General features: G+C 59.9%; 2 protein-coding genes across 3 annotated transcripts in view; both read left to right on the top strand.

Annotated features, from left to right (window-relative positions):
* The window catches only part of EXOC3L1 (exocyst complex component 3 like 1), a 10,208-nt gene extending 7,007 nt beyond the window's left edge, over positions 1-3,201 (top strand). Inside the window, exons 12-13 of the mRNA XM_029050735.1 lie at positions 2,690-2,814; positions 2,945-3,201. Coding sequence (XP_028906568.1) covers positions 2,690-2,814; positions 2,945-3,131 — 312 coding nt within the window. The 3' untranslated portion in view covers positions 3,132-3,201. The remainder of the gene's footprint in view (positions 1-2,689; positions 2,815-2,944) is intronic.
* A 305-nt stretch (positions 3,202-3,506) lies between these two features.
* On the top strand, positions 3,507-11,428 carry KIAA0895L (KIAA0895 like). Of its 2 annotated transcripts, none has more exons than XM_029049827.2 (7): positions 3,507-3,611; positions 7,852-8,491; positions 8,867-9,010; positions 9,670-9,802; positions 10,340-10,645; positions 10,848-10,945; positions 11,210-11,428. In XM_029049827.2, exons 2-7 carry the CDS (start codon positions 7,907-7,909, stop codon positions 11,372-11,374), a joined length of 1,431 nt encoding a protein of 476 aa, XP_028905660.1. In that variant the 5' UTR covers positions 3,507-3,611; positions 7,852-7,906; the 3' UTR covers positions 11,375-11,428. The 2 variants fall into 2 exon arrangements, with proteins under 2 accessions (XP_028905660.1, XP_028905658.1); XM_029049825.2 differs by having other exon boundaries at positions 3,507-3,639.
* Positions 11,429-12,620: the final 1,192 nt, after the last annotated feature.

Below are 12,620 nucleotides of genomic sequence, written 5' to 3'. Positions count from 1 at the left end.
CTCCCATTCCCCTCTCCACCTCTGCCTGCTTTCAGATTCTGGATAAAATTACCGGGTACTGCATGGTGAGCCCCTCCCTGCAACTCCGAATGCGTCAAATGGCCCTGGAGGAGCTGAGACTTACTCCACAGGTCAGACTTCCCTCGATTCTCACCTGTCTCTCTGTCCTGGACCTGAGGAACGGCACACAAATAATTTTTTTCAGGCTGGGACAGTGAATAAGATCAGTCTGGGGGGACTAGGAGAGAAGGAGAGAGAGACCCAAAGCACTGAGGAGAGAGTAGTGCGGGGACAGCAGGGGAAGAAGGGAAAAGATAAGACGGGGTGGCTGAGGAAGGGCCTGAAGATTTTTTTCCTTTCACCTCTCTGTTCAGGATACTGAGAAAGCCAGCAGTTGTTAGGGGATTTTTCTATGCCTCTGAGAATGTAGCCAGCCAATTAGTGAGATTTGAGGATGGGGCTTGAGGCAATTCCTCCCCCCTGGTTCTCCCCACCTCCTCTGCAGCCTGGACAAGGCTCTGGGCCAGTTTGCCCAGGAGCATCGCAAGACAAGGCTCGGCCCTGCCATTACGTGCCATACTTACTGTCTGCTCTCAAACAGGCCACAATGTCCTTAGGTATGTCCGGTGGGTGGGGAGGTGGTAGGGGAGAGGGAGCAGGGGCAGGTGGTGGTGGGGGCTTAAATAGGGCAAATTCCCATCTGTGTACTCTCTCCCAGTGCTTAGTACAGTGCTCTGCACAAAGTAAGCACTTAATGAATACTCTTACTACTACTACTGATTACTACTACTCTTACTACTATTACTCTTAATACTTACTACTACTACTGCTAACTGCCCCAGCGGGGTTGGGCAGAAAAGGGCTGTGCAGACCTGGAGCAGTATGTGTATTTCTGTTCCTCCCCATGGGCTGCTGAGATCTGCTGCCCCAGAGAGGACAGGAACTCCGGCATATTGTTTCAGATTTACAGGATGGATTTGAGTCCATCCTGCCATTCACTGGCCCACCCCACCCTGAACCCAACCCAACTATGCCAGAGCTCTAGCATGGGGGATTGGGCCAGGGCAGGCCAGTCAGAGTAGAGGGTTGAGGGGTTCTCTCAGACCAGCGCTCCCTGCCATCTCCCACTCCACCCCTTCTCCTCCCCTCCCTCCCTCCCTCCCCTCATGTCCCGTGTCTGCCTTCTGGCCCAGTTCCTTCATCTCTCTGCTGCAACCCGGGAGGGCATCCTCTCCAGCCCCCAGCCTGATTGCCACCGCTCTGACCATGCTCCAGAGGAAGATTTGTCGCCTGCTCCTGGAACAGTACTGGAAGAGCTGCAGGTGCTGAAGCAGAGCAGAATGGGCACTGGGGAGACTGGGATACCCCCTGCAGCATCTTGGGGTCTACTGAGTCCCTGACGTTCCCTCTTCCTTTTTTGTTCCCTACTCCCTGCTCTCATCCCCACTTCTCCCTCCCATGCTGGGAGATTGGGGATGAGGGGGGGGCAATGGCAGGGAGAGGTGGCTTCTATGGGTTTGTGAGGATGGGCTCATGTGAGGACTGGCGTGGGCCTGGATGAAGTGACTCTGAACCTATACCTCTCTCCTTCCTTCCCCACCCCCACCCCGGGTCTGCAGCCCCCAGTCACAGTACTGCTGTCTCACCAGTGGCTGACAGGTGCAGAGCCAGGGGCTGGGCTATGCGAGCTGTTGGTCAAATTCTGCAGTGGCTTCTCCCGCCTCAGGAGCCCCATGGTCCAGGTGCCAGCTTGGTACCCCATGGGACCTTCCCTTCTCCCCATTCCACCCTCCTACTCGGGGTTGGAACCCCTCCCTTTGGCCTCCCTCCATCTCCCTCAGAGCTCCCTGAGCTCAGTTTCCCACCCCCCCCAGTCCCAGTTCTCTGGAGGTCATCATTCCTTTTGGCGTCCCCAACCCTTAGTCCCTTCCCCAACCCTCTGGATTCCCTTGACTCTCGTTACCTTCTCTCTCCCCGCCGCCAAATCTGGGGTCCGCAGCTACTGCTGGCAGAGTGCGAGCAGGCCGTGGTGCTGGAGTACCTGCAGGCCCTCATGCAGGGACGGCTGATGTGTCGTAGTGAAACCGAGCGGACCCAGGTGGCCGAGCGCCTGCTGCAAGATGCATCCCAGCTCCGAGAGCTCTTCCTTGACCTGGTGAGGGCCCTGCTTGCCAGAGGAGAGGATGTTGGGGTCAGGTGAATCCTTGGCTGGGGCAGCCAGGGCCACAGTGATGAACAGGGGCGACAAAAGGCAGAGACGAGTAACGACAGATGGATCGGGGTGGGGATGGGGGGGCCCGCATCTTGGCCGCAGCGGGGGTGGGTGATTGGGGTGGGGAGGAGGGGAGTAGGGGCATTTAGGGCCAATGCCCCAATGAAGGGGAAAAGATTCTTTTGGGGGACAGAGGGAAGAGTGGGGTCGGCATAGGACGTGAGCCCTCCCTCCCCACTCCTTGGAAGAGGGGGTCAGGGCCACAGCCGGGTCAGCACAGGGCACGAGCCCTCCCTCCTTTCTCTCGGGCAGAGGGGATCAGGGCCATAGCGGGGTCGGCACAGGGCGCAAGGCCTCTCTCCTTTCCCCTGGGCGGAGGGGATCGGGGCCCTAGCGGGGGTCGGCACAGGGCGTGAGCCCTCCCCGCTTGACTGCCGGTCGTCTCCGTCTCACGGTCCGGCTGGGCTCTACGGGCAGGGCCTGGAGGAGGCCGAGCAGAGAGGGGCTGTGCTGATCGCCCTGCAGGAGCTGCTGCGCCTCCGGGACCCGGCGCTGCTCAGTCTCGAAGTGTCCGGTTTCCAGCACAAGTTCCCGGACGTCAGGTGGGGCCGGGAATCGGAGATGACGGAGGAGTCTCGGGAGGGAGGGGGCGATGGGGCGGGGTGGTGGGGTGGGAGACCGGATCTCCGCCTCGGTTGCCCGGAGTCTGAGGCTCCTTCCCGCCCCCCGCAGCGAGGAGCACATCTCGGTCCTGCTGACTCTCCGCGGGGACGTGTCACGGGAGCAACGGTCGGCCGTCCTGGAGACCATGCAGGCCAACCCCCCGCCCGACGGCCACCGGCTGCTGTTCAGCCTCGTGCCCGTGTCCGCGCCCGCCCCCGCGCTCTCCTTCTGCCTCCCCACGGGACCTTGCGCCTGACCCGAACCCCTCTCCTCCGCCCGCCCCCGATCGCGCGGGGCCCCCGAAAATAAAGTCTTCGCAAGGCGCCGCTCCGGCCCGGCGGGTCCCGATCTACCGACCGAGCGGGGGGGCTGGGGGAGTAGGGGCCGAGCCAAGCGACGTCGGGCGAGAAGGCGGGCCCCGGCGGCGGGCGGCTACGGCAGCCGCCCCGGCCCGGCCCGGCCCCCGGGACCCGACACGGCGGGCTCCTCCCCCAACGGGCGGGGCTTAGCCGGGGGGTTGCGGCACGAGCGGGCTGGCGTGAATCAAGGGGCGGGGTCCAGCCCCACCCGGGGGGGGGCTATTGTCTCCGTCTGCGGCGGTGACGGGAGGCGCCGTGGATGTGCGGTCACAGCTGGCGGGGGCCGGCTTCGCCAGTCCGCCGGGCGGCCGGCGGGTGCAGTGCGGCGGCGGCGGTTGCTGGCCTGAGCGGCACGCTGCGGCGCGGCGCGCGGACAGGTGGGGGCGGGCCCGAGTGCGCGGACAGGTAGGGGAGGACCGCTCCGAGGGGAGCCCGGCGCCCTGACACCAACCTCCCCGTTCCCCGGAGGTCTTGTCCCCCGGCCCCGCCCTCTCCATCGTCTGTCTGTATCTCTCCCCCCTCCCCCGCCCCCCCGCCACACCTCCATCTGTTCTCCCGGTTATGGCTCCGTATTGGTCGTCGCTCCATCGTTTGTTAGGTCGGCCACGCCCCGCGTACCCGTTATTCCCCGCGGGACTATTTTGACGGTCTCTATCAAACGCCGATTTGCGTGCCGGAGCACTGTGCTAAGCGCCGGGGCGGATTCAAGGGAAGCAGATTGGTTACAGACCCTGTCCCGCACCGAGTTTAAAAGCTAGTCTCTCCCCGTTTTGCACACGAAGAGACCGAGGCCCAGAGAAGTTAAGTGACAGCAGGCCAGGGGCAAAGCCGGGACTAGTTCCAGATCTCTTGGCTCCCGGTTCCGCACTCTTTCCACTAGGCTTGACCTTTTCCCCCATGCTTCCTCCCCTTCCTCCTCTCCTTCCCCCCTCCCCTTCGCATTCATCATCATCGTTGGTTTTTACTGAACTCTTGATAATAATACTAGGAACTGTGGAATCCGCTGAGCGCTTAACTCCATCCAAGGACCATACTAAGCCCTAGGGCGGATACAGGATAGTCAGGTCCCACTTGGGGCTCACAGTCTAAGTAGGAGGGAGAACAGGTATTGAATCTCCATTTTGCAGATGAAGGAACTGAGGCACAGAGAAGTTAAGCGACTTCCCCGAGGTCACACACCAGACAAGTGGCGGAGTTGGGATTAGGACCCAGGTCCCCTCCGACTCCCGGGCCTATGGTCTTTCCACATGGCCACACAGCTTCCCAAGCTGTGGTGTGCAGAGCGCTGCATTAAGCGCTTGCAACGGTACGGGAGAGTTAGTAGGCGTGATCCTTGCCTTCAACCGGCCTGAAGTTAGCTGGGGAGATGGACGTGAAAATCGATTATAGGTAGCGGAAGGAACCTACTGTAAAGACGTGTGAATGTAAACTCACCCCACATGCTCCCCCACAGCACTCAAGTGCATAGGTGGCATAGTGGGGAGGGTGAATAGGGTGGGGAGATGAGAGTTTAGTCAGGGGAGGCTTCCGGAAGGTTATGTGCTTTTAGTAGGGCTTTGAAGACGGGGACGGTACTGGCCTCGTCAGGTACGAAGGGAAAGACGGTTCCATCCTTTCTCCTTTCCTCCACTTTCCTTCTCGGCACCGTCTTCCTCACCCCTCCTCTCCCTTCTTCCTTCTTTTCCCCTCTCTCCCTCCTCCCAACCTCTCCTCTTTTCTCCCTTGCCCCCTCCTCTTCTCCCCCCCCATCCTTTCCCTTTTAGACCCCTCATCCCCCTTTCACTCTCCACTCCCTCTGCCCCTTTGCCCTCCATTGTTTGCCCCACCCACAATCCTTGATCCTGCCCTCACACCCTTTTCTCAATCTCATCCTCCCCCACCCCACTTTTCACTGAACCTGGCCATGCTCTCTGTCTTCAGCCATCCATGTTTACCATACTAGAGGCTGGGGTGCATGCTATAGAAGTGAAAAACACGAGGAATTTACAGTCTAATGGATCTCCCATCATTGGTCATCCCCTCTGTCCCTCTCTTCTGCCAATCAAGCCCCTCCCTCCCTTACCTGCCCTCCATTTCCCTTTCTCTCACCCTCTTTTGTCTCCCACTCCCCCGCTCCTATGTGCACTGTGCTCATCCTGACAGTGGTAGGGCGGGAAGGCTGGGGGCTTGGGGTCTGAGGCCCAGGAGGTGGCAGCCTCCCATCATCCTAAGGTATAGAGTTTCCCTGAGCTGTGGCCTGGGCCCCTCAGAGCTCAGACCTCGAAGATCTCCGCTGTCACATCAAGGATCTGATCAAACCAGGAGCTGAGCAGCTGGAGCTGGGGCCGTGGCAGACTAGGGACCCTCTGGAGCCCAGGCTCCACTGCAGCCGAACTGCTGCTTGAGGTGTGGGGAGGAAAGCCAGCTTGGAGTCAGTCCCTGTGGGCAAGGAAGCCTGGCCCCAAGGGGTGGTTTGCTCTTTTTGCACCCCTGGAATGCCCCCGTGGGGTTCGGAGGGTCCTGAAGAGGGTGCTGGGGGTTGGGAGGCAGAGTCCATCAGTTTGATCTGTTTCCTTCCCCCCAGGCATCAGCCTGAGTCGATTCTGAGGCCTGGACAGTTTTCATTCCCCTGCCCAAAGGGTGGGGAAGTGAGTACCTTGACGGAGAGGCCAGCCAGCTTGGATGGTCAGCCCCTGGTAAGGGGTGAGAGGTCTCTTTTAAGGCAGATAGCCTCTTTAGCTGACTAGGCACTCGCTTCTTCCTGGGGTTCCTCTTTGGGATGGAATTTATTAAGTGCTGACTCTGTGTTAAGCCCTGGGGTAGAAACAGGGTGATCAGATCAGATGCAGTCCTTGTTCTGCACAGGGTGATCACAGTCTACCTCAGACTGTAAGCTCGTTGTGGGCAGAGAATGTGTTTTTTTATTGTTATATTGTACTGTCCTAAGCACTTAGTACAGTACTCTGCACACAGTGAATGCTCAATAAATACGATTGACTGACCGACTGTTCCCCACTTGAAAGGCGAGGAAACCCTGGAGAGGTTCAGTGACTTGCCCCAGGTCACTCAGGAGGCAAGCGGCTGATCTGGGACCCGACCCTGGGGCAGCTGGCTCTCAGGGCCCATGATCTTTCCGGGAGGACCCGGCCCGACTACCTGGAGAGATAGGGGCTGTTTCTGGCCTCCCTGAGGATCCTGGATTGAACCCTGGCCTCGGGAAATATGAGTCAAACTCGGAGGGAGGCCCGGAACCTGTCTCCTGGAACTGGGCCTGGGGGTCTCCCCTGATATGAGTGGAACCCACCCTCTGGAGGAGCTCCATGCCAGTCCTTGGGGTTTTGGCTGAACCAGACCAGCCCCAGGTGCGCAGAGACCCAAATGGGCAGCCCTTCAGCTCCTTGCCCCCCTGCCCCAGGTTAACCCCACTGGGCCGGAGGCCAGAACCAAGGGGGCAGGAAGGACACAGCACCTCGAGGCTCTGTGGCGGGGGGGAATTGGTTGGGAAGCTGCCCCTCGGACTCTGGGAGCCCTCCCCTGGGCTTCCCTGGGCTCTCTGAGGGTTCTGGTCTTCAGGTTATGCTTCAAGTTAGGCTGTTCCCCCCAGCCCTAGGTCTGTGAGCCTTGAGAAGCAGCGTGGCTCAGTGGAAAGAGCATGGGCTTTGGAGTCAGGGCTCATGAGTTCGAATCCCAGCTCTGCCACTTGTTGGCTGTGTGACTGTGGGCAAGTCACTTAACTTCTCTGTGCCTCAGTTCCCTCATCGGTAAAATGGGGATCAAGACTGTGAGCCCCACGTGGGACAACCTGATTCCCCTATGTCTACCCCAGCGCTTAGAACAGTGCTCGGCACATAGTAAGCGCTTAACAAATACCAACATTATTGATCCCTGGCTCCTCGAGGCATTATTCAGGAAAGACAAAATTGAATTGTTCTGACTTCAGTCAATCAATCAGTGGCATTTATTGAGCACTTACTGTGTGCCAAGCACTGTACTAAGCACTAGGGAGATTATGATGTAACAGAGTTGAAAGACATGTTTCCTGCCCACAGCAAGCTTACAGTCTAGATGGGGAGACAGACATTGATATAAATACATAAACTTTCCTGGGGAGGGGGGGGTGCTGCCAGGCTAGAGACCAGACAGCTGCTCCCTCTCCCTCACCTTACCAGCTTTTTCTGGGACCAAGCGGACCATGGCTGCCCCTGGAAAGAGGTCAGACTGCCATGGGGTGGGAAGCCCAGGCCAGTGTGAGTCTGATTTCTTATTTCCCAGCTAGGCCCCTGGCTGTTGCTCAGCCCTCAGGCCCTCCCCACTGCCAAAACCAAACTTCAGGGTTAGCGTCTGCCCATCCCCAGCCCCACTGGGGAGACTGGCCTATTGGCCTGAGGAGGATAAGAAGAGCTCTGGGTTGCTGCTGGGACACGGGCGTGACGTGGAGGTGGCTGAGGCAGGCTGATTCTCAATCTCATTGGAGTCTAGGCCCGGCTTTGGTCACCCAGTCAACCCTGTCACCCTAGTGTCCTAGGGAGCTCTGGGCACCAGAGGAGCTGGACAGGACCCAGGATGGGGAGGTCGGGCCCCACCCTCCCGCTCCACCCCCACTTCTCACCTTGCCAATTTGGCTTTGTGTTCCCCCAGGGTATGAGTGAGGGCAGCGTGGGCCTCGGCGCTGAACGTGAGCCCGTGGGGTGCTATGGTGCTGGACTCGGGTGCCCAGGGATACGAGAGGGCCCCAGATGCCCTCCCTGCCTGCCCCCCACCCAGCCCCAAACCTGCGCCCAGTGATAGGAAGTTCCTGGACCAGGATGGAGGGCGACCGGTCCCCTCCCCTCCCCAACCGGCAACCTCGAGCTCCCACCTGAACCACCTCTCGGAGTCGGAGCACCCGGGTCCTCCCCCGGCCCAGGCCACCCCCCGGTCTCGTCCAGAGCTGCAGCACCTGTCGGAATCCCGCAAGAGCCGCTGTGGTAGGATACAGCGCAGCGAGAGCTCCTGCAACGTTAACAGCGCTGGGGGGTCCCGGGGACAGGGAGGAGGGCAGATCCGTAGCGCCACCTCCCTGCCCCACATCGCCAAGACCAGGCCGGGCGACGGCTGGGGCGGCAGCAGCAAGAGCCCCTGCCTGCTGGTGGCCCTGCGACCGTGCAACTTGAAACCTGAGCAGGACAAATTCTTCCAGTCGCAGTTCACTTACAACCCTCAGTTTGAGTACGAGGAGCCGCTCCCCGTGGCCACTCTTGACAAATACCGGAATGCCTCGGACCAGTTCACCGTGCAGGCAAGTATCTCCCCGTCCTCCTCTCTGCCTCTCCTCCGCCACCCAAGCCACGCATCCACCCTTCTGATGAGGTGCTGGAATGTTACACCGCCTCCCCCGCTCCCAATCCCCCTACCCCAACCTAAGAGACCTCTCACCTCAGGGGCTTGTATTTCCCCTTTCCGCCCTCATGCGCCCAAGGCTTTTATGGCCTCCCAACTTGGCCTCCCAAATTCTGGCACCTCCTGAGTAGTAGACTTTCCACAGGTCTCCACAGGTGGCCTGAGGCCACCCCTTGGGCCCTGGGGTCTATCCCCTGGGGTGGGTTGTGGGGCTCAGGTTCAGAGAGGAAGGGGTGGGGCCGGGGTGACGGGGATGCTGGGATGTGTGTGGCAGGCGGTGGGCATTATCCGAGCTGTGCTGGAAAAATTTGGCTCCTACGAACGCTTTGAGGCTGCCACAGGCGGACGACTGCTTAGTAAATGCCAGATCTGGGCCATCGTGCGCAAGTACCTACAGAAGGAAGGCTGTGCTGGTGAGGTGAGCGGGGGAAGGGGGTTGGAGGTGCTGTCCAGGTGGGGCATGAAGGGGGAGGGAGGGAGAAAGGGAGGGAACGAGCGGCATGTGTCACCAGAGCCTTGACATATGTACTCGATTCTACTCACGTCCCCCAGAGGAGGGTCCAGGCCCAACCAGAGTGATGCTATGGCAAGGGTTTTTGGGGTTTTTTTTTCCTCCTCTCCCACCTGAGCACTTACTCCCGTGGATTCTCAGACCTGCCGTCCCAGCAGTTCACTGGAACACTCTGTGCATCTGTGCAACTCACACCTTAGCTGCAGCCTCCCAAGCTTGAAAATTCCAAAGCCGGTGCCCCAGGAAGCTCTTTGAACCTTAGTAGTCCCACCCCAACAGATTCAGCCTCGGGCCAGCCCAGATCAGCCCAGACAACTAAGCCTGGGGCAGAGGCGCCCGGGGACGTGGTCGGGGTGTTAGGGGAAGTGGGGAGGAGTGGGTGGCAGTCGTGGACAGATCCCGAGGCCACATCCGTGACCCCCAGGACCTAGTTCCGGGGACTGAAGAACCCCAGACCCCCCCTTGAGAAAGATGTAGGAGTCGGGGGGCAGGGGGGAAAGGCAGGAGGCTGGAGTGGGTGTTGCAGTCCCTCTCACCCCCGGCCCCTGTTTGCTCTCCTATGGCAGGTGGTGGTGCAGCTGACGGAGGACCTTCTATCCCAGGCAGTGATGATGGTGGAGAAGAGTCGCCCCACGCTGGCCATCAACCTGGCGGGCGCCCGCCAGCACTGGCTGGAGGGCATGCTGCGGCACGAGATAGGTCAGAGCCACGAGGCTGAAGGGAAGAAAGCCCAGGGAAGGTGGGAGGGTGGGGGGAGGGAGGGCACAGTGAGGAGACCCAGAACTGGCTCGGCGCAAGAAGCCTCTGGCTTGGGTCAACGCAGATCCTAGGACGAGACGAGACTGACTGGGAAAGGGCAGGTTTTGGCCAGGAGAGCGGAGGCAATGGGGCCGACTGAGAGTGGAGGAAAGTGGGCAAGGGAGGAGTCACTTGGAAAGCAGTCCCATCTCTTTGCTCCCTTCTGAGGGCACCCTGCCACCAGAAGAAGGAGGAGTCCCTGCCCTCCCCCCTGGGATTGGGTGGGGGGGGCATTGTCAGACCCAACAGGCAAACCTTGGAGGTCAAAGCCTCTTTTCAGGCATGCCAAGGGCTAGTAACTTCCTGTTTGCTTCTGTCTCTTCCTTTCAAGAAGCGAGTGGTGGTGGGCTTGGGCTCTCTGTGGAGAGATGGCAGCAGGTTGGAGAGGGGGGTGGAGGCTGCCACCTTTGCCCCGAGGTAAACCTGCTCTCCCTCCAGGTACCCACTATCTCCGTGGCGTGAACAATTCCCAGCAGCCGTGGCGCAGTGCTGAGGGCCGGCAGAAGTACGGGCTGCGGCCTGCCAACCCCACGGAAGAGGGCCTGGCCAGCCTGCATAGCGTGCTCTTCCGGCGGCAGCCCTTCCTGTGGCGGGCGGCCCTGCTCTACTACACTATCCAGCGGGCTGCCCACATGTCATTTTGCCAGCTCTTCCAGGACCTAGGGCAGTTTGTACAGGATGCCAACGTACGCTGGGAATACTGTGTTCGGGCCAAACGAGGCCAGACAGACACCTCCCAGCCGGGTATGGGAGCCGGGCTTCTGGGTTGCCGTCGCCCGAGATGGATGGGGACGGTTGGATGGGGGGAGGGTGTGTGGGGGGCGGGGGGAGGGCTGACCTCTCTTTGACTCAGCCCACCCCTCACTGCAGAGAGGGATTCAGGGCACAAATGTGCCAGGGCCCAGACCTCACATTTCCTCTGTCTCCCATCTCCCCACCTCTCCAGGCTGCTTCAGCAAGGACCAGGTGTACCTGGATGGGGTCCTGCGCATCCTAAGGTACCGGCAGACCATCGACTTCCAGCTGCTAGCAGCTCTGGGCAAGGTGAGATCTGGGCAGAGAGTTAGTTTGGGAGGTGGCCCAGGGCCAGGCCTGGCCCTTCTGTTTGTCAGAACAGGTTCTGGCGGCCTCTCCTCCAATGCCCCCCAGGGCAGTGTCGGTCAAGAGAAGGTAGCAGGCCTCTGGGCGGGGCATGGTCTGTGCTCCTGGCAGGCCGTGGCACCCAAGGGGGTTGTGCCACACTCTGGCTGGGGCGTCCGGCAGTCCCTGAGGGCCCTTCCCCCTCCCCCCCACCTGGCCCTCCCCTAGGTGTCCTATGAAGATGTGGACCAGCTTCGGCCGTTCGGGGTCCTGGAGCAGACGCGCATCCCCCACTTCATGCAGGACCTGGAGATTTACCGGCAGCAGCTGGAGCACATTATGGCCACTAACAAGCTGGATGAGGAGGAACTGGGCCGGCTGCTGCCAGACTAATGGGGCTGGGCATGGAGGGCTTGGGGAGGGGCCCAGTATAGCCATTGGGTGGCACATGGTGTCTCCTGATATTTATTGGGGAGCTGCAGGACAGCCAGCAGAGGAAGGCCTCGGGTGAGGAGTGGCAGCTGATCTGAAGGGAGGATTGGGAGGGAGGGGTGGGAGGGCAGGGAAGAAGGGAACGAGGGAGCTGCCTCCACCCTGCTAGAGGGGGAGAGCGAGCCCCAGCCACAAAGCAGCCTTGGGGCAGGGAAACCCCACGTTGGGACTCTGCCCTCTGCCTTGGGTGAGAGGGAGGGAGGGTTGAGAGAGCTGGGGCAGGAGACCGAGGGGCTGAGGGGAAACGAGAAGCCGCAGTAGCTAAGGGGCAGGATGGGCCGAGTTTGCGAAGCAGCCAGGGAAGGCAGGGAAATGAAGGGGTGTGAAGTACCCCTGGGGCTGTCCTATACCCAACCTGTGATGAGTGGGCGAGCATCATCGCTCCTTAGGGGTGGCTCTGTTGGTGGTATTTATCCAGTGCTTACCATGGGCAGCGCAAGGTACCGAGTGCTTGGGAGAGAGTAGAATAGAATTAGTAGGCATAACCCCTGCCCTCAGGGAATTTACAATCTAGCAGGGGAGACAGACATGAAAATAAATTACAGCTAGGGGGAAATAATAGAATACCAAGATAGGTACCTAAGTGGTCCAGGATGGGCTGGGGATGTGAGTATTTAAGCATTTAGGTGGTGCAGGACTGAAATGGTCGTTGGGGGAATCAATCAATCAATGGTATTTTCTGAGTGCTTACTATGTGGAGAGCACTGTACTAAGCGCTTGGGAGAGTATAAGACAACAGAGTTGGCGGACACGTTCCTTGCCCACAACAAGCTAACAGTCTAGAGATAGAAGGTGAGGAAAGTGGAAATCAATCGGGGAAGGCTGGTCATTCAGCAGTGTGTGGGACAAGCAGAACAGGGGGATGTCTTCAGCCCTGTGTGCCCCTGTCCACCCTGCATCTACCACCACAAATCCCATCCCCCATCCCCTCCCCAGAGAGTGAAGGCAACGCCTGCAGATGCTTGTCTGAGCTTCACCCCCTGCTAGCCGGGGGCCTGCTAAAACATCCCTGTGGCTCCAGCCTGACTCTTCCCACAACCTCCCTCCAGGCTCGATGTTGCTCTTCTCAGAGCCTCCTCACAACCGTCCTCTTCTGCTAGGGACAGAGGACCCCAGACCATAACACTGGTTACCTCCATCACTATTC

This window comes from Ornithorhynchus anatinus, chromosome X1 (assembly GCF_004115215.2).
Source record: "Ornithorhynchus anatinus isolate Pmale09 chromosome X1, mOrnAna1.pri.v4, whole genome shotgun sequence".
In the NCBI taxonomy this organism is placed as follows: Eukaryota; Metazoa; Chordata; class Mammalia; order Monotremata; family Ornithorhynchidae; genus Ornithorhynchus; species Ornithorhynchus anatinus.
This window is presented reverse-complemented; position numbering and strand designations above follow the sequence as displayed.